Genomic DNA, 23,434 nt, shown 5'->3' on the forward strand with positions numbered 1-23,434 from the left:
CTCTTTTTCTCTTAGAATATTATAAATAAATGGGAATATTGTAAAGGATAGGCTGGAAGTTAAATTGTCTGATTTTGAATTTCAATTTTTCAAATAAAAGTCATCGACCCTCTTATTTTGAGTTTTTTTAAGTTTCAAGTTATTTGAAAGAAAAGCTCCAGCTCAGATTATCTAATTTTCAGTATAAGTTGTTCGTATAAACCATTTGTATCCATAAAAAGTAGAGTATATATAAAAATAGAAAAGAAGAAGCAACATCTCAAAAAAATTCTGTTCAATTCAATATAAAAGCAGTTACATTTGACTAAATAAGAAATCTGTAGAGACCAAATAAATCAGAATTTAAAAAAAAAAAAACAGACCCGTAGTTCCAAGCAAATGGCGTGGGTTCAATCCACACTATCTGCTCTGTTTTACTAATTCTACATGTAAGACTCACCCCCATGAGCACGGCAAAATGCTTATAACTCTATAGGGAAATTTACACAGGGAAAATTACACATGAACGAGATTGTGACATGTCAACTTGGTCGTAACATCGCTACTTTATCTCAGTCACAAACTATAACATACATGGAAGACGCCTGTCAGTAATCTTTCACCCTCATGATATAATTATCTGCAGAAGACTATCTGTGGATTCTTTTCCCATGTAAGGTAAAAACTTTGACCAGCACTACATTAAATAAAGAGATAAATTTTGAATTCCATAATCGAGCCTTGATCTTCTATTAGGAATAATTAGTACCATGTGAACTAAAGGAACAAGATAATATACAGTTATTTTCACAGTGAACGTAGCAGTTTGAGAAGCATCTACATATATCCACAAGTATGTAGTTATGTACATATGGTTGAAGAATAGAAACTTCTTAGAGCAGCTCAGTAGAGGATTTCCTCCAATATTTGGCAGATAAATGTACAAAGATTACAAGTACTGAGAAAGCTCAACCTTCCATTTTCTTTTTCCTGAATGTAAAGCAAATAAATTTTCACGACAGAGACTTCTAGGCACCACGAAATAGCTGAACATCATAACAGAGCCTTCTTATAGGAACTTTGATATCACACGGCAAGAGGTGAAAAAGGCCACAGATGCTGCCTGAAATAATGCTGGATTCTGGTATATACTGAAAAAGTGGAACAAGAAAAAGGGAGAAATTAGAACATATTGTGATATTTCTTTGGACAAATTACTCCCTAAATATTTGCAACAAATAGGTAATGCACAGGTATGTGTCACACAAACAATAAGGATGTTTCAAGCAGAGCCAGTTGATAACCAATATAATACGTTACATGGAATAGTTCATATAAAGCCAACTGAGATGAATTAGTGCCCCCTAATTATTAACAAAAGAAGGTAGAAGATATCTGTCTATAGAAGAGCAACTTTGATCCTAAGCTCCTAACATCCGGCAACACATATACATACATATTAATTAATGTATGTATGTATGTGTTTATGTGTGTCGGATGTTAGGAGCTTAGGATCAAAATTGCTCTTCTATAGCCAGACATCTCCCTCCCTCCCTCCCTCCCTCTCTCTCTCTCTCTCCCTGTCTATAGACATTTGCATGTATACATTGCATATACATACATATAAATAGAAACATAGGGGTTGGGACCTGTTGAGATATATGAACTTGTGAGGGTCTTATTTGTAAGAGTGTTTTATTGTATGACCCTATATAAGCCCAAGAGATATTAATCAATAGATAAGCAATTTCTATCCTAATTATTCTATATGGTATCAGAGCCAAAACCCTAGTCGTCACCACCACCCAAACCCTAGCCGTCACCACCACCCGCGTCCCACACACCCCGCAGCCTGCGCATCACAGCACGTCCCAGCGCCCGCCGGCACCTGCCATGCCAGATGCGCTCGGAGGCTGCTACCCTCTCTGTAGCCGCGCGCTGATAGATATGGAGAGGGTAATCGGGATTGGAGAGTTGAGTTAAGGATGGGGAGGAGAGGAGTGGAGGAGTCAAGACCAGAGTTGTGGTCGGATTTCAGGAGTGGAGCTCGAGATCTTGGAGGAGTAGCATGGAGGAGTTTCGGGTTTGATGGTTTTGGTATTTTTCTTTTGTTGTAAAGAAGATGAAGAAATCAGGTGATGGCACAGAAGGTGTTCGACAGAATGTCAAGGAGAAGAAGGGCATTTCTGTTGTTGTGCCTACCACCAGATCTTTAAGGAATAGGGAGGTGATGGTTGGAGGAGATGAAGAGGCGGTGGCTGACTCGAATCTGAGGAGGACTGGGAAGGCTAAAGATAGTGTTCTGGAGGAAGAGATTGAGAAGGTGGTTGCTTCCAAACTCGAGAGCGGTAGCGGTTACAAGCGTCCGAAGAATGCTATTGAAGTGCCGCAGAGAGCCACGAGGCGCCGCCTGGGGTTGGCTGAGTCTGTGCTGTAGTCTCCCGTTATTGAGAAGAAGAAGAGTTGTAGAAGAAGAAGAGTTGTAGAAGAAGAAGAAATTTGGGCTGCCTTTTTAGAGAGAAGAGAGAGAGAATTTTTTGAAGTGGAGGAAATGGTGGCTATGAGGGCGGCCAGAAATGGACTAGGGGTGACGAGCTTGGTGAAGGCGGAGAGAGGCGATCGGGCAGAGGGAAAGAACCTAGCAGGTGTGGTCTTCACTAAGGAGGATCAGGCGCTCTTGGAAGTACTTGAGAGGAAGCAGAGAGCAGCTGGTGATGGTGGCAAGAAGGGTGGGACTGAGAAGGCATTCACTTCGGTCTTCTACAGAGGCAACACCGCTATTTATGCTCATCCGACCAGAGGTACTAATGACACATATGCTCTTGTTTCTATATCTCCCACTAGATTATCAGAATGGATAGTCGATTCCGGTGCGTCTCGACATGTGACAGGCAATGCTAGTGAGTTCTCATCATACACTCACCTAGCATTAGCAGATAGCATCCAGACAGCTGATGGTACATTTCAGCCTGTGGTTAATAAGGATACCGTTAATTGTACAGGTTCTATAACTTTGTCTAATGTTTTGCATGCTCCTTTCCAGTAAATCTTTTGTCCATTAGTGTCATTATCCTCCAACTAAAATGTATCGTTTTTGTTATATTCCCAAGGTGATCTTCCAGGAGAAAGGGACAGGAAGGAGACTTGGGACTGGCACGTAGAGTAATGGACTGTGGTACTTGGATCGTGAGGGGCTGAACTCAGCTTTGGTGTCTGTGGTAAAAAGGGCAGGAGTAGGAGGACCTGAGATGAGTGTTGAGGACGTGTTGATGCTCCACCACCAGCGCTTAGGACATTCTTCCTTCAGTGTTTTGGGTAGGTTGTATCCATCCTTATTTGAGAAAGCAAATAAACAGAAACTGGTGTGTGATGCATGTGAGCTTGGAAAGCTTACTAGAAGTTCGTATTTGGTTTTGGTCATAGGAGTTCTTGTGGATTTGACCTGATATATTCTGATGTTTGGAGGCCTTGTTCCACGAGTTCTATGAATGAATATAAGTATTTTGTGTCTTTCATTGACTGTTTTGCTTGTGTTACTTGGTTATATTTGATGAACAAGAGTGATGTGTTTGGTTGCTTCAAGGACTTTCACAAGCATGTTCAGACTCAATACGGGACAGTGGTGAAAGTATTGAGGTCTGATAATGGGACAGAATATACCAACAGAGCGTCTGAGGAATACTTATCAGCTCAGGGAATACAACACCAGACTATATGTCCATACACACCAGCTCAGAATGGGGTAGCGAAAAGGAAGAACAGACATCTTTTAGGGGTTGCTAGAAGCATGATGATCTCCATGAATGTCCTAGAAACATTATGGGGGCAAGCAGTGTTGATCGCAGCTCAGTTAATCAACAGGATGCCCTCGAAAGTGCTGGATTGGAAGTCTCCGTGTGAGACGTTGAAGGGAGATAATGGTGGGATTCATCCACTGAAGGTATTTGGCGGTGTGTGCTTTGTGAAGGACAACAAGCCATCCGTCGGGAAGCTTGACCCTAGAGCGGTAAAGTGCATCTTTGTGGGATATTATGCTACACAGAAGGAATATATTTGCTGAAGCACGATGGAGAAGAGGCTGTTTGTGAGCATGGATGTGCACTTTTGAGAGCTCGAGCCATATTACACCCGAGAGGTAACTTCATCCGTTGATGACTCGCCTGATACTGGAAGTATGAAGCGAGAGGGGGAGAATGGTGAGAGGTCGGTGAACAATGTGGAGAAATCGATTTCTGTATCGATTCCTTGGGAGAAAGAATTGGTTGAGAAGGAGCAGGAGAATGAAGAAGAGGAGAAGGAGACAAGAGGTGTTAGGCCCACGGCTCAGGTGGAGTTACTTACCTATAATAGAAAGGAGAAGCAGATTGAGCAAACAGTACCTACAGTACCACTGGTGCCAAGTCCCTTGTTTTGGTCTACCCCGACTCATGAGACACATACACCACTACCAAAATCCTCCCACCAAGGTGATATCATTCCTCTCATTACTCCTCCCACACCAATGTCAGTACGAAGGACTACTCGTACAATACGAGAAATCCTCCTGATAGATATGGTTAGGATCATGTCCAGTTTGTCTCATATTCTAACATATCTACTGCACATGGAGCATTCATTACATCTTTGGACTCTGTTACCTTACCTAACAATTGGCAGATTGCTAAGGACCCAAAGTGAAAAGCGGCTATGCACGAGGAGCTAGGGGCTCTCGAGAAAAACCGCACATGGGAGTTAGTGAAGCTACCGGAGGGGAAAAGAGCAGTTGGATGCAATTGGGTCTTCACTGTGAAACAGAATCCAGACAGACAGGTTAAGCGCTACAAGGCATGCCTGGTGGCAAAAGGGTACAGTCAGACATATGACATCGACTATGATGAGACTTTTGCACCTGTGGCGAAGATGAGCACTGTTCAGACTTTGATCTCTCTGACAGTGAATGATGGATGAAAGCTACACCAACTAGATGTGAAGAATGCATTTCTTTATAAGGACCTAGTGGAGGAGGTGTACATGGAGATACCACCGGGATTTGACACAGATCAGACAGTGGACAAGGTCTGCAGATTGAAGAAGTCTCTCTATGGACTGAAGCAGTCTCCTCGCGCCTGGTTCGACAGATTTAGGAAAGCTATGATAGGTATGAGGTACCAACAGATCAACGTCGATCACACTGTGTTCTTTCGACGAAATGGAGGCCACATTACCATGCTTGTTGTATATGTGAATGATATGATTGTTATAGGGGATGATGAGAAGGAGATTGCCCAACTCAAAGTGAGGTTGAGTAAGGAGTTCGAAGTGAAAGATCTTGACTTGTTGCGATACTTTCTTGGGATCGAGATAGCTCGAGAAGCGGAGGGGATTGTTCTCTCTCAAAAGAAATATGCACTGGATCTTCTCACAGAGACAGGGAAGTTGGGGTGCAAACCTGCAGCTACACCGATCGACCAGAGGTTCAAGCTGGGTACTGAGGTTAGAGAACCAGTTGATCGCGATAGATACCAGAGATTAGTGGGCAAGTTGATCTATTTGAGTTACACACATCCCGATATCTCTTTTGCAGTGAGCGTGGTGAGTCGCTACATGCATGATCCGAAGAAGAATCATATGGACGCAGTGTACCAGATCCTGAGATATTTGAAGAGTACCCCTGGGAAAGGGCTGATATTCAGGAAGAATGGTAATGTGAGGATTGAGGGCTACTGTGTCTCTGATTGGGCTAGTTGTGCTGATGACAGGAGGTCCACTTCAGGATACTACATCTTTGTAAGAAGCAACTTGGTCTCGTGGAAGAGCAAGAAGCAGTCGATGGTGGCGAGATCGACAGCTGAGGCAGAGTACAGAGCTATGGCCTTGGGAGTTACGGAGTAGTTGTGGCTGAAGAGTATGTTGATGGAGCTGAAGCTAGATCAGGGAGCCAAGATGAAGCTGTGATGTGACAACAAGTCAGCAATCAGCATCGCCAGCAACCCAGTGCAGCATGATAGAACCAAACATATCGAGATCGATAGATTTTTTATCAAAGAGAAGCTGAACAGTGGACTACTGGAGTTAGGTCATGTTCCAACCAAAGATCAGGCAGCCGACTGTCTGACCAAGGGACTCAGTTCGGTAGACATGACTAGAGGCTGTGACAAGATAGGCTTAGTGGATATCTTTCGCTCATCTTGAGGAGGAGTGTTGAGATATATGGACTTGTGAGGATCTTATTTGTAAGAGTGTTTTATTGTATGGCCCTATATAAGCCCAAGAGATATTAATCAATAGATAAGCAATTTCTATCCTAATTATTCTATAGGACCTATGTTTTAAATATTCATAATAAACTAATTGATAAAACAACAGTAACCATCTAACAAAAAATCAGGATTTTAGGTACTAAATTACCCAATAGCAGTTGCACTCCATGATGCAACATTATAAATGACTTTGCTTCCATCCCAAGCCTTCTGAAGCTTACCTTTCTTCTTCTTCACAGAAAATGTTTTGCTAAGAACTGAAAGGGTATTTGTTAAAGAGGCGAATTAGACATCAGAAACTTGTTCAATACCTGATAGTCAGCTAAAGGGGATGACATACATGAAATCTTCTAAATTCAGATAAAAATCACTCACCTTCTTGAAGCTGATTGGGAGTCAATTCCTGTAAAGAAAAACTGTACATCATAAAATTCAACAAAGCCAAGAAGATGTATCCCATACTAAAAAATATGAAACTGTTGAAAACCTTGAGATGACAGGTTTCCGGTGTATTTGTAATAAGAAATAATTATAGAGTACAAGCAACTAAACTCTCCCATTAAATATCTGTTAATTTGTTTAGCTTTCTAAATTCTAATTCAGAAAATATAAGCTTTCACCAGTCCATTAGCACGTTTAGTGTACCAAAAGTCCCTACTTCATGGTTCTACCGCATTATTTAACACAAAAGGACCAGAAGTTCAGCTTCAAGTTTCAAACCGAGCGCAACCAAGCCGGATATTAACAGACCAAAAACTTTCCATTAACTATCTGTTAATTTGTTTTAGTTTGCTAAATTCTAATTCAGAACATATATAATAAGTTTTCACTAGACCCTTTACATATCTACGGTACCCAAAGTCTGTACTTTATGGTTCTATTGCAAAATTTAACACAAAAGGAACAGAAGTTAGGCTTCAAGTTTCAAACTGAGTGCAAGCCTGATGTTGACAAGACGACTATGAAATAGAATAACTACTACTACTCCAAGAATGAAAGAACATCCATACAGGCATGCATAACTCAAGGTTATTATGCATAATTTAACATAATCATAATAATTTAACATAATGAAGACAACATTTCAGCTATTAAAAAAACATGAACAAAGGGTAAACTATATGCACTTCTAAGGCAGAGGAACTAGAGATGACAATTTTCTTCCCTGCCAGTGCACTAAACCTCCAACCAGCATGGGGTCTTCAAGCCTGTGCTTTCACCTTCATTACTTGCACATTAAAATTTATGCTTCGCCATGAAGGCTCCACCATGAATTATCCCTCTCATATTCAAATGGTTATCATTTTCTTGCAATGATAAACTCCTAATCCATCACCAAGTCATCTTTCTTTTTGTATGCTATAAAGATATATGCTTATTCCCATGCCTGCCACCACTATAAACACCAGCATTCAATTGTCACATGAGTTCCTCGGTCTTGCTCCCTTTCTCATTGCTTTTATCAGGTGCATTATTTTTCATAACTTCAGAACTTTCATCCGTACTGATTTATTCTTAACTCATACGTACTCATACACGAGTAAATATAGTTCTGTAACTTTTAGAACGGAGAAAATAAAAAAAAAAATTGGTCATACTATGTTGTGATATGTAGGTAGCAACTAGTTGTAATTGCACAATTAGAAGTTGCTTGAAGTGATGCTCTACGTGACCCCCCCCCACACACACACACACACCCGCAAAAAAAAAAAGAGAAAAAGAAAAAGAAAAAGTAGTTAACCTGTGCACATTCTACAATCTGATTGTAGTAATTTTTAAGTTGATGATTCTCATGTTACAGGTGAACCACCTATTACTCCTCCAGAATTTCATGAAGTTTTTTCAAGCATTGCAATTATAGCCAGTCTGTTAGCCTTGAAAGATCAGACTGTGACAAGTTATCATGCCTGTAAATGGTTATTTGCATAATAATTTTTTTTAACACAAATAAAAAACGCCACAGAAGCATAAACTGCAGTCTGAGAGTATATCAGTTCAGCAATACCTTGAGGATCATGTAATCAGTTCAGTATTTCTTTATTCACCGCATACAATTATGTACATGTTTCCAAGCATCTAGTTGTAAAATAACAATTAGCTGTGAGGATTAGCACCGTTCATTATGTTGCAGAGCAATTCCTAATAGCATTTGAGGCTGATGACAAGAAAATTGAAAGAGCTAAACAAGGGGAAAAGATGCATACTTTAGTTTGTTCTAAAGATAGAAGATATGCAGCCATGAAGCATGCAATTCCCTCAACTATGTCTTCTTGCTTAACAAGAACATAACCATCTTGATCGGATTCATTGTCCCCACTAATATGCTTGTCCTCCCATAAGTCTTTGGCACCAATCATATCCCATGATGCATTATCATCTGTATCACATAACAAATTATCATCAGCCACTTACTCAGATAAAATAGAATTGAACTGCATGAACAGCTACAAAAATGTAATTCTGCAGCAGATCAGCAGTAAATTTCTACAGATATCATAAATAAAATATTATTTTCAATTGAGGTGTACGGAATAATTATAGGGTTTTTGCACATATACCCCTCAAGTTTTTCATATTTGCAAAACTACCCACTAAATCTTGGTAGTTGCAAAAATACCCCCAAAATCTTTCAGATTGGGATTTTATACCCTCCGCATTTAACAATGTTAATTTTCTTGGGTTGGATGGGTGCTTTGACATTTTTGACATTTTTACCCCTCCTCCCAAACATAATAAGAGAGATAAAAGGAGAAAGGACAAAGACATGAAAATGTTAAATTGATCTAGATGGATACAAAGAGCTCAGGCCAGATAAGGAACATAAGAGGGGAAAGTGATACAGGTATCGGGAAAATGATATATATAGGATGAGGGTTAAAAGGAATGAAGGTACAGAGATATATAAGAAGGTGATACAGAGACATAAAAGAAATCCAATAAGATTTTAGCGATTGAATCGAAATCTCCAGAATTTGGAAATCAATCGTCACATAGAAGTAACCAGACTTAGACATGGAATGACCTTCCTTCCCCCCATGAACTTCCAGAGAACCGTACGCCGAGCTGAATGCACCACCATGACCTTCTTGAGGTTAAGGTTAAAGGCTTGGGTTTTGGTTTCGTTGGGGCTAGGTTTTGGAGAGAACTGAGATCTTTGAATTTGTGGAAGGCATAGTCAAGCTTTGAGCGAAGATTTGAGAAGAGATCTGTTGGGCTTTGTCCCTTCCCTACAATTCCAGTTGTCGTTCTTTAATTAGAAATATAATTAAGTTTAATCGAATGAGGAAAGGACATATCAGGCACTATAGTATTCTTAAACTACACTAACAAAAGTTTTAAGAATGTACAAGCCGTATTCCCCAACCCAATATTTAAAGGGTAGAAAAGCCCAATATGAAAGAATTGAGGTATAGTTTTGCTGGTATATATGCCAAAAAACTTTAGGTATTACACACACAAAAATGACAGTGAGAACCTGTCATATGGATGCTCCCAAGCTTTGCAAGAAAGTCCGGTGAGTCAACTTTCGACTTGACGAGACCACATAACTGCACAACATAAAAGGGCGGACATAATTTTATGCAACAGCATTACAAAGTACAGCTATGTGATGTTCAACGATCTGTAAATGGAATTCCTGCACTCAAAATAAAATTTAATGAAAGCACTTTCATCAATATGCAAAAGACCTCCTTGTACTTTCTGTGGTACATATGTGTAATGTGTATATAAACAAATATTCTAGGAAAAGAACATATACTTTCCTGTTTTCAACAATATGGAAACTTACAACAATAAGAAAGCCCTTATTCCAAAACTTTGGGGCCAGTTGGCATGAATCTACCCTTCAACACAGTTCCATTTGAGAGCCATCTCCACTAAGTAATTCATTATCATATTCTTCTTAACAGCTCTACACAAGTTTTCTGAGGAATAAATCCAACCCTTCATTATTCATTGATTATAATCTTATCATTTCTTCTAATTGTTGCATTTAACTTTTCACTGCATGTCCGAAGCCAGGATAAAGGATGAGGGTTGTGTTAGGTAGCCGATCCTTAACATTAAACCTAGATCTCTACGAACAAATATGGGGAAAAAGGAAAAGGAAAAACAGGCAATAACTAACCTACAACTAGGGATGGAAGCAAACCAAATAATGTGTTAATTGTTTGTCTAAATATTGGGTTATATTCGATAAGTAGTTCATTTATAGTAAACAAATAGTCGTTAGTATTTGGGTCAAAAATGAATAGAATTTAACCAAATGTATATTTGATTTGTTTGATTATCAAATATTGGTTTAAATTTTATCTCTTATAATTTTTATTATTACATGCATGATTTTATGTTTTTTATCCCTTTATACTTTGTAATTTAAATTCTATACCAACTTTGTCAAATTTAAAGAGCTCTGTATCAGTTTTTAAACCAAATTTCATTAACCACATGAAAGTATATTTTCAATTAAATAGTTTAATATTCATAAACTAAGAATTAGTAATCAAAATAAACATACCGCGATATTCATTATATACTCGTGAATGTTCTAGAAATATTTGTATTCACATTAGAATTAGAAGAAATTTAGAAACTGATATTTGTACTCAAATTTGTACTCGAATTCGTATTTGAATTTGAAGATTTATTAAAAATACAAATACGAACATGCTAGTATTCGATTTGATTTGATCTGCTCTGTTTGCAGCCCTCATTACAACGAAACAAGCAAGGAGATTCCCTACAATTTTTATAAGAAATCTAATTCAAATATTGTAGCCTAAGATATCCATCAATGATACACCTATCGTCATTGTTTAAAAACATTAATGAGTTTAACCATGACCCTCCACTTCCATCTTCATTGAACTATCACATCAAGAACTTATTATATCTGTTTTAAGTTATCTGTATTAAACATGCTTTCCAAAGATGCGTAGAACACAACAGATATTTTGTAGCAAGAACTTATCTTTCTTACAATAAAACCTTTCTGAAATGGATAAAACCATCACTCAACAAATTGTGACCAGCTCCTAACTGTGAAATAAAACACGCATCTATTGAAGGACCTTCAGGTCAATCATAGACCAGAATGCAACTAATGCATAATTTACGCAAGGCATAACAAAGAGGGAAAGACCGTTGTTCCATATTGATGCATTACAAAATTAATTGACAAGTGGTCTATATCTTTCAAACTTCAAAGTTCAAAGTAAGAGTAGTAAGTAGTGAATCAATACCATTATAATTATCAGTAATCAGTGCCTGGAACATTGTAAAAGGATTAAAAGTTATCAGAAACAGAGTCTGCATTAGAGTTGGATAAGAACGTTTCTCAACATTAAAAGAGGGACAGCAAAGGATTAAAACCTACTAAAACTAGACTAGACCACGGTCATGTAATATGCAAAATAAATGTATTTGACGAAAAGACAGACACATTCTGATATTTTCCATTTCATCAAATTATAGTCATGTAAATACTTCTTCAAGCATATTTTAGCAAATCATTTACCACATTCTCTTATACCAATACTGTTCAGAAAAGAAACAGAACAATTATTTTGCATTTCATCTACAACGCTTTCTTAAACATATACCATGGCGACTGTTGAAACACAAATATACATCAACCTGGTCTTGCAATTTTACAGCTATATAAAAGTAGTAGACAGACTGCTCTTTTTAATCACAACCATCTATTGTATAGTGGAAGGTAGTGATTCCTCTTGAGTGATAAACAAGAATGAGCGTAAAGGGGGAACACAGTAAGTGCTAGATTTGGAATGAGTCGCAACTATCCATTGAACAATAGATGATTGTGATTAAAAGTCGCAATCTCTCAACTAATTTCTTATAGCGGAGAGCTTTTGGCAGTGGAGAGTATCAAAATCCATCAACTAATACAGTAATGAAAACCAAAACTCACAAGGAAAAACATAAACCTGAAGCTCACAACCAACACTACTACCTGAAACACACATTTCATATTCATAAAGCATCTTGAACAGATAAGACTAAATCTAGATCCCACTCTATGCGGCACTATTCTTTAGTTGTGAAGCCAATGTCCAAGTCGGACAAATATTAGAAACAAGCCTTCTTTAAAGGTCATTTTATCATTTCATAAGCACCATTTTAGTTTTTTTTTTTTTTTTTTTTTTTGTGCACCATCTAATGACCTGCTCATGCCGTACACATGTAATAGCATCCAAATCCATGCTTTTCAACACAAGTTGACATGACTTCTACAAGTCGCATGACAACCCTTTCAACATTCACAAATATCCAATCAAATGTTTCTGTTGACATATCAACTCCCAAATCTAGTCTTCCTGGCTCAACCAACTGCAAGTCTTCCCCTTAAAACTATGAATCCAGTAACGGGTATTCCATCATAACTTGGAGTTAACTACCAAAATTAAATCCCCCAGAAACGTAAAGAAAGACATATTTATGGATTCAATAAGTATCAGCAACCTTTCCGGTTCTAGGTAACCCTAAGTAATATAAAGAGTCAATTCTAACACCAAAAAAAAAAATTAGAAAAAAAATCAAAATTTTGGAAATATTACCTCATCAGAATCATAATCGGAATCGGTAGACGAATCGTTGGAACAATCTCCTCCAGATCCTCTCTCTTCCTCATCTTCTCTCTCTTTGGCGGTCGAGTTAGGGTTTTTGGGATCGGATTCTTTGAGATGATCTAGGGTTCTCTGGCACTGCTCGAGGACCGATTGAAGAGTCTTCTTCCTCAGACGCAGTCGATCCGTCTCCATGAAGAAGGAAGAAGATCGAAGGGATCGTTGGAGGTTTCAAAGAGCACGCTTCGTTTTCATGTGTTGTCGTCGATCTGTTTTTTTTTTTTTAACAGTATTTTGTAATTTTCAAAATTTCAGAAAACCACCTCTGTTTAGGGGTTACTAAAGAACCACCATTAACTCTAACATTTTATCAGAAAACCCCACCTTAAAAGTGCTAACCAGCAATTTTTACTTGCAAAAATAGCTCATAGTTTTATCCATACAATGTCAAAATTGCGGTCAATGCTTTTAGGGGGCTTCTTGAGAAAATATTAAAAATTAAAGGGGGTTTTCTGATAACCTCTGCCCTTAAGAGGGTTTTCTGATATTCTATGATTTATGTTATCTGATGATCATCCAAAGTTAAGGGGTTTTCTAAAATTCAGCCATTTTTAAGAGGATACAAAAAATCAGCATCTTTCTCTGTAAATAAGAAAAACACGAACTTTGAGGGAGTATAAACTTGAAAATGATATGATAATGACAAAAAAAAATTAATTTCTTGCACTTTACTGTGAAATATGAACTTACAAAGGTTCCAATGAGATATATGTGGAGGGAAAACTTCAATTAAATAATATAACTCGAGCAAGTCTTTGCTTTCAGACCATCTTCTTCAATTACTTGAAGCATATATTCCTCCAAATCACTCACGGTGAATGAATGAGAAACCAACGCAAATAAGCAGTTGTTTGTAGCTCTGTTTTCTAACGGATTCATTGGCTTTTAATGCTACTATTTTTAGCAATTTGATAATTATTTAATGATCAACTTCCATGCCTTGTTTCCACTTTTAAGACCCTTTGTAGCGACCTAAATAATTAACTAATTATAATTTTTCTCTTATAAATAATATTAATAATAAGTAAGAAGAAGAGGAAAATGTGTAATAAAATTTATATGGGAGGGGTCTTTTGTGAACATCACCCAGTTTGCTGTCAAGTGAGCATTCTTCCTAAGTTGGGTTGGCTCATTACTATTGGACATTGATATGAGTCAAAGGACGTGTCTTTCCCTCATGTGCTCCTTGCCTTTCCCTCATGTGCTCCTTGCCTTCCATGAAGGAAAAAAAATTAAAACGGTATCCTTGCATAATACTCCTCTCAAATTCTGATTTTCATCCTTCTTGAACTCTTGCTACTGTAGTAAACAGTAATGTGCATTTGAGAAGAAAATAGGGAAGAGAGGGAAGAAGGAGAGTAGCTAAGCCTCTATCAAACAACTCATAGCAAGGTACAATCTTCTCCCATATTTTATTTGGTTGAATTCATGTAATAGAGTAATGGTAAGCTATCATGGGCAATCAAAGGGTAATTAAAATGAATTGAGACTAAATTATGTTATGAAATGGTTTGTGAAGTGCTTTTTGATATTATTGAATATTAAAAAAATTACAAACCTAGATCCGGTGAAGGTCTCGTCGACCGGCCACCCTAGTCATTGACAATTCCTGTCGCCATGCTACTGCACGGCGAGAGGGATGAGAGACTGTCGGCAAACCCTTAGGTAATCTAGCCAAAAAAACCGAACAAGAAGAGGAAGATGAAGAATCGGGTAGCAGGAGAACAAAGAAAAGGAGAGAAGGAAAAATCTCATTTTCACCCTTGGCTTACAAAAACAATTTCATGATAAGCCATCTAAGTCATTGGATACAAGTTTTGGCTAGGAAACTTTTCTTTAAATCCCTGAACCATGTGAGAATTTCGAACAGACCTAAGAAAATGAATTATGGTTGAAAAAATACTGGAAAATCTCTGTTAGCCCCCTGTCATTTGCTCTGTTTGCAAATAAGTACAATCTTAAGAATAAAAGATAACTTTGGGCTTGATCAATTTTCTATAGCCCCCTGTCTTGTTGTGATACTGCTAAGAGAACTACAAGTTAATAAAAGAGAGTTATAAAGTTATGCTAGATTGCTAAAATTAGTAACAAGCCTATGTAAACCTCATTTATGAGTTTGATTCTATTTGATAATAGTTGGCACTATTTATGCCTAGATTATACAATGATTAACAAATAATATATGTTTGTCCTGAATTAATATTAGTCTTATATCTTATATTATAGGATCTGGTTGATATCCAAGGAAGTAATATTTTGAAGAAGTCGTGTCCACTTGAGGTGAGTTCATTTCTCACTAGTATTTTATAATATGAAATTGCATGAGTGTTATATTTGATTTATCTTGTGATCAAAAAATAAATAATATATCATTTTCATGCATATAAAGTTAATGGTGATTTGATCTACTTCTGTTGTGACCTAAGACATAATGCGATGCTGATTTCGTACAAGATATGAAAAATCAATTTGATTTTATATGAACTATGAAAAGTAAATTTGGTTCTCATGTGATTTTAAATAATTGTGGGTATTGCTTTATTGGAAAGCTTTTGAAGAAAAGAAATATTTTGAACGTGTTTCGACAGTTTAATGGATTCAAAGATTTTCTATGGCTTAGTATCTGATAAAAGTAGAGAAAAGTAAAATCCATAAACTATTTTAATTAAGGTTTAATATAATGAGTTTACACTTATCCACTCGATTCAAAAATGTTTAGCAAATTCTAATAAGTGATGGCTTTTTGATTTGATAAGTGATTCTCGATATTTTTTAACCCTCAATAAAAGTCCACTATGGAGTGATTATGTCTGCCATATGGTGAATGTGAAAGTACCCTAGGAGGGGGGGTGAATAAGGTATTTGCTAATCTAATCCGATTTTGATGCCAAATAAAAACTTATTTAACTAATAACCTAGAAAATATGATATCCAATAAAATTATGTGTAAGGATAAACAATGAATAATAGGCAATATAAACAATGAGATAATAAGAGTGCGCAAAAACAATCACAAACACAAGGATATATTTACGGAGTTCGGTTAACCATCGACCTACATTTTTGCTCCTCACCTCGAGGAGATTCTCCATTATCAACACAAAATCACTGCACAATCAGTTTCCCAAGCTCACCGAAATTTTTTATAATATACATGTTGACAATCACACAATACAGTTCTCTAAGTGTTGGCCGACCCGTGTCACCTTCCTCAAGTGCTTGGAATTACTACCTCTCCCTAGGTTTTTATAACCAAGCCACTCCTCTTAGAATTAACCGCGATCTTCTCCCAATCACTCCTCTAAGCGTCCTTGTGTATTACAACGTGTTCTCAATAATAATAAGCTCAAATGGTTGTGTGTGTAAACAATAAACAACAAAAATTAAACTCAAATTAATCTAGCAAATATATATAAGAATAAAAATAAAAATAAGCTAGATAATGAGTTTAGAAAAACTTCTCTAAACAAAGAGATGTAGATATAGATGTTTGAGGTTGAACTCCTCAAAACCGAAATTCAAGGCCTTCTCTTTGTAAAACTCTTTTGCATAAACCAAAAACACACTTAAACTCTTGAAAACAATCTTATATAAACTCACTTAAACATCCATGTCTCAAGAACAAGGCTTGAAGGCTATATATATAACCTCCCAAACAAAACAACTCAAAACTAGCTGCTACTGGGCAAACTAACCATTATCGGTCGACTGATGAACCTCATCGGTCGAATGATAGGCTGCACATGCGAAAATAAATGAGCTATCGGTCGATTGATGACACTACATCGGTCGACTGATAACATTGTTCAGTCGACTGATAAGGATGGGTCGACTGAGTAGAAAAAAAATAAAATTCCAGAGTAGTTTATCGGTCGATTGATATGAACAGTCGGTTGACCGAAAAACGTGCACAGCCCTTATATGAACAGTAAATTTTATTTTCAAAGGTGTTTTAAAAATAATAAATAAATTCTAAAAATTATAAAATTTGGAAAAATGTTTATTCGTATGAAAATAAACATGTTAGAAAAAGAATTTTTTAAATTGCACTTCCCATTTGTGGAAACTCATCATTTTGCAGAACGTACAAAAATACAAAATTGTCAAATACTTGATTTTGATGAAATATTTTCAAATAAGTTTTGAAATACTTTCGAGTAGATTAATAGACTTGATAAAATATATAAAATAGTATAATCAAGTCTTTAATCCGTAAACATATTATTTTCCAAATAAAAATGATAAATATGAAACAAGTATGTATGTTTATAAATATAACTATTTGTTTCATATTTATACGATTGAATTTGAAAGCTATAAAACGAAACGTGTATGTGTGTAATATTTGAACTTTTAAGTATAAACACACAAGTATAAATACCTAAACTAATATACCCAAGCTAAATGATCTTGTGACGTTTGATCTTGGGCGATCCTCTTCTCGTAGAATGGATGAAGCAATAATGTGTCTGGAACTTGAATCGCATCATGCTTCATTCCAATTTTATTCTATCCTCCAATGGATATGATCCTATAGACGCAAGTCCAACCAACCTCCATCCGAGGATATTTGTGCAAGTAAATACAAACACTCGACAAACGATGTTAGGAATTGTTTGTTAATCATCAAAACCAGATTAGATAGTAGGCTCATAAACATAAAATCTAACAATCTCCTCATTTTTGATGATAACAAACAATTTACGCAAAATAGTAAAGGAAATATACATGATACCAAATGAATATACAATTTTATAATCATCGTGCATATACAATAGAAAGCAATAAATGAAATGCCCACAATATACTTGTTTCTCCATTTTGTCAACATCAAAATAGGGAAAACAATAAGAAAGAAGAGAGCAAAGGCTCCCCCTACCTATAAGCATAGTGAGTATAAACAAGTTAGGGAAAGGCTCCCCCTATCAAAATGCCTTAAAGCATATATATAAAGAAAAATGTAAGGCAACAATATGTGAGCATAGATAAAAAAAATATATCATGACAACTCACATTCAAAGAGACCATGAGAATGCATAAAGATATATCATTATGAACGGTGTCTCAAAACATAGTTTTAAAATAAATCTTAAACAAAAATTAATACATAAAACAATTTAATTAAAGTTAAAAATAATAGTATAAACAAATCTCCAAAGGCAATAAAAATGATGATCCAAACATCATCCAGAAATATTCATGAAAGAAACTCCACGAAGGAAAAGTATGAAAATCCATGAATAAATCATAATATCAAATGAAGGTAAATCATGAAAATATATTTTTAAATGAAAACCATGAAAATCGAAAAATCAAATGAAAGTCCAAAAATTCATAACCATACAAACATAAATCATGAATGATTAGGAATTTTAAAAGCACAACAACATCAAAACATACTTGATCCATAAAATATTATTTTTGTAGAATGTAAATAAGTGATCAAGCAAAAAAAATATAGAACATTTATATGTTTCATCCATAAAGATCAAGAAATATGCTTAGGATAAAACAAACTATGATCAAATTGTATAATTTTTGACACGAAAATAAGAAAGGTGAGCATGCCAAGCTCTTGGAGCTTGTTTTAACCCATATGAAGCTTTTTACACCCGGTAAACATGATTTGAAAGAAAATGATCAATAAATCCGGGGGGTTTGCTCAACCATAAACCTCTTTATCAATAAATCAAATTTAAAAAAAAATCATAATATGTAATGACAATAAAATATATTTAAAAAATAATAATGTTTGATCATTATAAACAATCATTTGGGTAAAATTTTATCAATAAAAATAAGTTTTCCTATGTTTTTCAAAACAAAAAACAAAAAACACTAAAAATCTTGATTTTAAAATCAAAAATATTTTTGGCACCCAAACATTCTTGGTGCTGAAGAGTTTAGATACATGACCCCTATCATTTGAAACCAATGCCCTTGTGTTATGAACCAATTTAGGTGCAATTTGTGCACGGACACTGTCATAACAATAGTTATGCAAATGACTCATTCTATTGTAATATGTGCAATGAAATGAGTGCATTTATTTATGATGACATTTTGATTGTGCACGAGAAACATTTACAAATAAATATGGTCTTTTTAAAGCATTTTGTAAATATGAAACTCTTTTTAAATCAAAATTTTTTTTGGCCAAATGGCTAAAACGATCATAATAATCACACTTATACACATTAACATGCTTATGATGAAATTTTGATGCATGTGTGTGTGTGTAAGGTGATGAACCTTTATGAGATGTACAACAAACATTAGTATTAGAAATTTTGGGTTTATGTGCATCATAGCAAAATATAGCAAGACGGTCTTTACGGCCGCAAATGATGTATTTATAAACTTTGCTATATATGTGCATAGTGTGTACGTAATTTAGAAGCATTTGCACAAGACATAGCACTCATGTTCATAAGTTTCTTATGATTATCAATGTATTTAGTTAAGGTTGAATCTAGAGAAGATATACGGTTTTTCATAAGATTCAACTCATTATTAGGCACAATAGCATTGATATTAGAAGTAGAACAAACATGCTTAATTTTGAAAGAATCAAATTCATTCCTAATTGTTTCTACTTCTAACAATGCATCATTTTTCTCATGATTCAAGCTAGCAATATTTAAATTCAAAGAAGCATGATCCAATTTTAATTTTTTATTATTTTATTTGAGGATCACATTTTTTTTAGCAATAATATCAAATTTAGAAGCTAGCATATCATGATCAGATTTTAACTCTACATGCTCGCTTTTTAAATTTACCAAATTATGATGCAATTTATTATAGGTATGCATTAATCGTTTATAAGCACAAGAGAGTTCATCAATAGAAAGTTTACTTTCGGATTCGGACTCGCATATCTCACTAGGGCTATCGCCTAGTGACCGTGTGCATGATGAAGCTCCAATTGCACTTAAAGTGGAATCCATCAATACACGTTGGATCTCCTCCAAGTTGTATTGATGTGCTTTAATAAAATTTCATAATTTGTAAGCACTATCAAAAGAAGCAAGCTTGTTACATATAGATGAATCAAAAGCATTAAGTAAAAATTTTAACAAGAGCTTGTTCATTATAAACATTCTTTTATCATTATTGTTCTACTTGGATTTCTCCAATGTGGGCACAACATAAGCATAATTAATTATTTCTCATAAATCAAAATGTTTAGATCTAACAGATAGTTTAAATCTAACACATCATTGAGCATAAGGAAAATCATTTAGTTTTGGAGCGATATTAATATCATAACCTAAACTATGTGCAACGTGCATATCCATGATATAAATGCAAGAAAGATAATCACAAAACTAGATTAGAAAATTTACAAAGGGGGGATCTTTGACTCTAGGCGATTAATCCACAAATCAAAGAGCACTAAACTCTAATACCAAATGAAAGTACGTACCCTAGGGGAGTGAATAGGATATTTGCTAATCTAATCCAATTTTGCTACTAAATAAAAACTTATTCAACTAATATCCCATCAAATATGATATCCAATAAAATTATGTGCAAGGATAAACAATGAATAATAGGCAATAAAAACAATGAGACAATAAGAGTACGCCAAAACAATCAGAAACACAATGATATGTTTACGGAGTTCGGTCAACCCTTGACCTACATCTCCGCTCCTCACCTCGAGGAGATTCTTCACTATCAACACAAAATCACTACACAATCGGTTTTTCGAGCTCACCGAATTTTTTTACAATATACACGTTGAAAATCACACAATACACTTCTCTAAGTGTTGGCCAACCCGTGTCACCTTCCTCAAGTATTTGGAATTACTACCTCTCTCTAGGCTTTTACAACCAACTCACTCATCTTAGAATTGACCTCGTTCTTCTTTCAACCACTCCTCTAAGTGTCCTTGTGTATTACAACGTGTTCTCAATAATAATAAGCTCAAATAAATGAATTTGTTCTCCAATACAAATGAGAACGAAATTGAAGCTCACACAAAGATACACTCCCACAACCCAAGTATACTAAACGTGAAATATTTAAGCTCAAATGGTTGTGTGTGTAAACAATGAACAATGAAAATTAAACTCAAATTAATCTAGCAAATATATATAAGAATCAAAATAAAAATAAGGAAGATAATGAGTTTAGAAAAACTTCTCTAAACAAAGAGATGTAGATATAGATGTTTGAGGTTGAACTCCTCAAAACCGAAATTAAAAGCCTTCTCTTTATAAAACTCTTTTGCATAAACCAAAAACACACTTAAACTCTTGAAAATAATCTTATATAAACTCACTTAAACATCCATGTCTCAAGAACAAGCCTTGAAAGCTATATATATAGATAACCTCCTAAACAAAACAGTTCAAAACTAGTCGTTAGTGAGCAAACTAGTCGTTATCAGTCGACTGATGAACCTCATCGGTCGACTGATAGGCTGAACAGGCGAAAACAAATGAGCTATCGGTCGACTGATGACACTACATCAATCGACTTATAACATTGTTCAGTCGACTGATAAGGATGGGTCGACTGAGTAGAAACAAAAATGAAACTTCAGAGCAGTGTATTGGTCGACTGATATGAATATCGCTCGACCGAAAAACGTGCAAAGGCCATATGAACAGTAAAACTGATTTTCAAAGGTGTTTTAAAAATAGTAAATAAATTCAAAAAATTATTAAACTTGGGAAAATGTTTATTCATGAAAATGAACATGTTAGAAAAAGAATTTTTTAAATTGCATTTCTTATTTGTGAAAACTCATCATTTTGCGGAACGTACAAAAATACAAAATTGTCAAATACTTGATTTTGATGAAATCTAATATGTTCTGAAACACTTTCTAGTAGATTAATAGACTTGATAAAAGATATAAAATAGTATAATCAAGTCTTTAATCTATAAACACATTATTTTCCCAAATAAAGATAATAAATATGAAACAATTATGTATGTCTATAAATATAACTATTTGTTTTATATTTATACGATTGAATTTGAAAGCTATAAAATGAAAACGTGTATCTGTGTAATATTTGAGCTTTTAAGTATAAACACACAAGTATAAACACTTAAACTAATATACCCAAGCTAAATGATCTTGTGACGCTTGATCTTGGGCGATCCTTCTCTCATAGAATGGATGAAGCAATAATGTGTCTGGAACTTGAATTGCATCGTGCTTCATTCCAATTTCCTTTCATCCTCTAATGGATATGATCGTGTAGACGCAAGTCCAACAAACCTCCGACCGAGGATCTTTGTGTAGGATTCCTAACAAGTAAATACAAACACTCAACAAACGATGTTAGGAATTGTTTGTTAATCATCGAAACCAGATTAGATAGTAGGCTCATATATGAGATCTACCAGTATGCACTTTTATTTGGCCCCTCTGTGTTGGCCCTTCTGTATTGGCCCTTCTGTATTTGGCCAGTAACCTATAGCAGTGATAGGTCCATTCGATTCCTGAGAATTATCTGTTATGTGATGCGTTTTACGCATTCCCATGCTACTGGGCTATAATTTGTTGCCTTAGTGTGACCTATGAGCTGATTTTCACATTCACGAATGACTCGTCGAGATTTAAAATTCTGACAATTGACTGTGAAATTGAGAAAATAATAATCCTCTGGTTTTGTACAAATTTAGTAGTTCTTTTTCTTTCTTAGTGGTTACCTTGATTCAAAAATGGTCTGATTCTAGAAAATATTATAGTATATTCAGTTGCACATAAGAAAGAAAATATAATTGTTGCATTATTTCTTGAAGATGATAATATTACGATATTTGGATCGTATTTTGCTATTTGTGAATTTCTGGTGCGAAACTTATAATTTTGATATTTCTGGGAATTATTATTATTATTTTGTTAGTTATCTAGGAACTCTAGTGGAAAATGTTCTTACTGAGCTCTAGCTCACCCCGTTGTTTTTTTTTATTTTTTTTTTCAGATCTCACCTAGCTATATTATAAGCTGAACTTTGGTTGTGGCACGTCGCTAAGAGGCGTTATAAAAAAAACCTCCTCTTTAGTGTTTCACACCGTCAATGACATGCTTTATTTTGTGAAATGTTTGTAACATGAGCTTGTGGGTTGTAAGTACTCATTACATATATAGTGGTTCTAAACTTCTATCATCAGCAAGTTTATGTGTTTTGAGATAAGCTCTATGATATGAAGTGTCAGACTTGACTCATGCTCGGGACTTATCTCGTGCACGGGTCGCTGCTATCACGTAAACCGTATTTATGAATTTTCGTTGTAAATTGGGGGCGTGACAACCTTGGAGTGTTTAGAGAAACTCATGATATCATATTGTATTAGTTAAATGGAAAAAAATGTACAGAATTTCTAATTGTTATTTGACTTGTGCTGACAATGATTTAAAATCTGAGAATCTTTTGGGGGTCACAGACCATTGTTGATCTAGGAATAGGATGCTTGAGAGGAGTATAATACCTAAAGGTCATATTTACCTCACAACGAGGGAAGGGAAGAAAGTACTTTAGATGTTCGACAACTCTTCAATAGCTGTTAAGAATTCATATGTGAATACAAGGGCATAAT

At 35.4% G+C, this 23,434-nt stretch overlaps 1 protein-coding gene across 1 annotated transcript; it reads right to left on the reverse strand.

The window, feature by feature from the left end:
- Positions 727–13,099, reverse strand: LOC109851507. The gene is made up of 6 exons (XM_020421677.1): positions 12,797–13,099; positions 9,694–9,766; positions 8,423–8,595; positions 6,594–6,621; positions 6,367–6,475; positions 727–1,130 (listed from the first exon to the last, which is right to left on the reverse strand). The coding sequence occupies exons 1-6, from the start codon at positions 12,998–13,000 to the stop codon at positions 1,049–1,051; spliced, it is 669 nt and encodes a 222-aa protein (XP_020277266.1). The 5' UTR covers positions 13,001–13,099; the 3' UTR covers positions 727–1,048.

This window comes from Asparagus officinalis, chromosome 8 (assembly GCF_001876935.1).
Source record: "Asparagus officinalis chromosome 8, Aspof.V1, whole genome shotgun sequence".
NCBI lineage: Eukaryota > Viridiplantae > Streptophyta > Magnoliopsida > Asparagales > Asparagaceae > Asparagus > Asparagus officinalis.